Source organism: Sinocyclocheilus grahami, unplaced genomic scaffold, assembly GCF_001515645.1.
Source record: "Sinocyclocheilus grahami isolate Dianchi unplaced genomic scaffold, SAMN03320097.WGS_v1.1 scaffold18246.1, whole genome shotgun sequence".
Classification (NCBI taxonomy): Eukaryota; Metazoa; Chordata; class Actinopteri; order Cypriniformes; family Cyprinidae; genus Sinocyclocheilus; species Sinocyclocheilus grahami.
In genome coordinates, this window is record NW_015517026.1 from 1 (window position 1) to 1203 (window position 1203).

Consider the following 1203-nt stretch of genomic DNA (forward strand, 5'->3'; position numbering starts at 1 on the left):
CAGCACGCTGACCACAAGGCTATTGCACCGATCTGCCTTCTTTTTGAATGTGTAACACCAACTTTTTGATTTTTACCAAACAATTCATGTCTTTTTTTTACACAGAATTGTCATATTATGAATGTAAATATGTGAAAAGTGTTTCATGGTGACTTTAATAATTGTAGACTGGCCTAGTCTGTATTCATTTTTTTACTTATGTAGTGTATACTTAATTATATGAAGTGGATCTTTTGGTCATCAATACTCAGAGCAATTTCATATTTTCAGTAAGAACGACTACATTTTTAGTAGCTACTTCACAAGCTTGATTGAGATTTCTTTGGAGATGATTGTCACACCTTTAAATATACATTTCTGGAACAAGAGAATCAGATTACCCACCTCTCACAGAGGGGGAGTGCACCAGCCCCCTTGTACTTATGTGCCCTTTGGTACTGGGGAAGCGGAACTGATTAGGGATGGCTGCGTATGCATGGGGGGCGTAGAATATTGGTGCTCCTAGGTAGGCTGCAGAGGGGTCGTACATCTGGCCTACGGTGTAAGCATAGTCTTCTTGGACCAGAGTCCCGCCACGACCCCCTGTGCCTCGGGTATACCGAACATAACTATCCTTATCCACAGGCTTGGCTAGTGTGACCTCAATGGGAGATCCATCAATGACCTGGAGGAAAATCAGAGTTTTTTATACAGCATTATTTCATGATGATTCAAGTGGGTTTCAATTAGGTTGTGTGCCGCCTTACCTTTCCATTCAATTCGTTCATGGCATTGATGGCATCCTCTCTTTGAGAGAAATGAACAAAAGCGTAATCTCGGATCTTCTTCACTCTTTCAACAGCACCTGTAGATTAGCCAACACTGTAAATAATTCAATCAAATCCTATAAAACGATGAAATTATTTACTTGAGAGTTCAGACCGAGAAACAGAATATTTTTTTGTCCATACTGTGAAAGTCAATGGGGTCCAATGTTGTTTAAACACTTTTTTTTTTTTAAATATCGGCTTTGGTGTACCTCATAAGAAAGCAAGCCAGATTTGGATTCCTATAAGTAAACTTTGGTGCATAACCCATCAAGACTTTTTCTGTTTTATGAACATGAATGATACCTCTAATTATGCGGCTTGTTATGCAATTACTTTTCTAAGTGCTTACGTTTACGATTTTCACCTGGCATATGATAGAAAGAGTGAAAAAAAG

General features: G+C 38.8%; 1 protein-coding gene across 1 annotated transcript in view; it reads right to left on the reverse strand.

The window, feature by feature from the left end:
• Nucleotides 1–356: 356 nt before the first annotated feature.
• LOC107579572 (APOBEC1 complementation factor-like) overlaps nucleotides 357–1203 on the reverse strand; it is a 2670-nt gene continuing 1823 nt past the window's right edge. Inside the window, exons 5-6 of the mRNA XM_016265387.1 lie at nucleotides 747–844; nucleotides 357–664 (exon numbers count right to left, since the gene is read on the reverse strand). Coding sequence (XP_016120873.1) covers nucleotides 377–664; nucleotides 747–844 — 386 coding nt within the window. The 3' untranslated portion in view covers nucleotides 357–376. The remainder of the gene's footprint in view (nucleotides 665–746; nucleotides 845–1203) is intronic.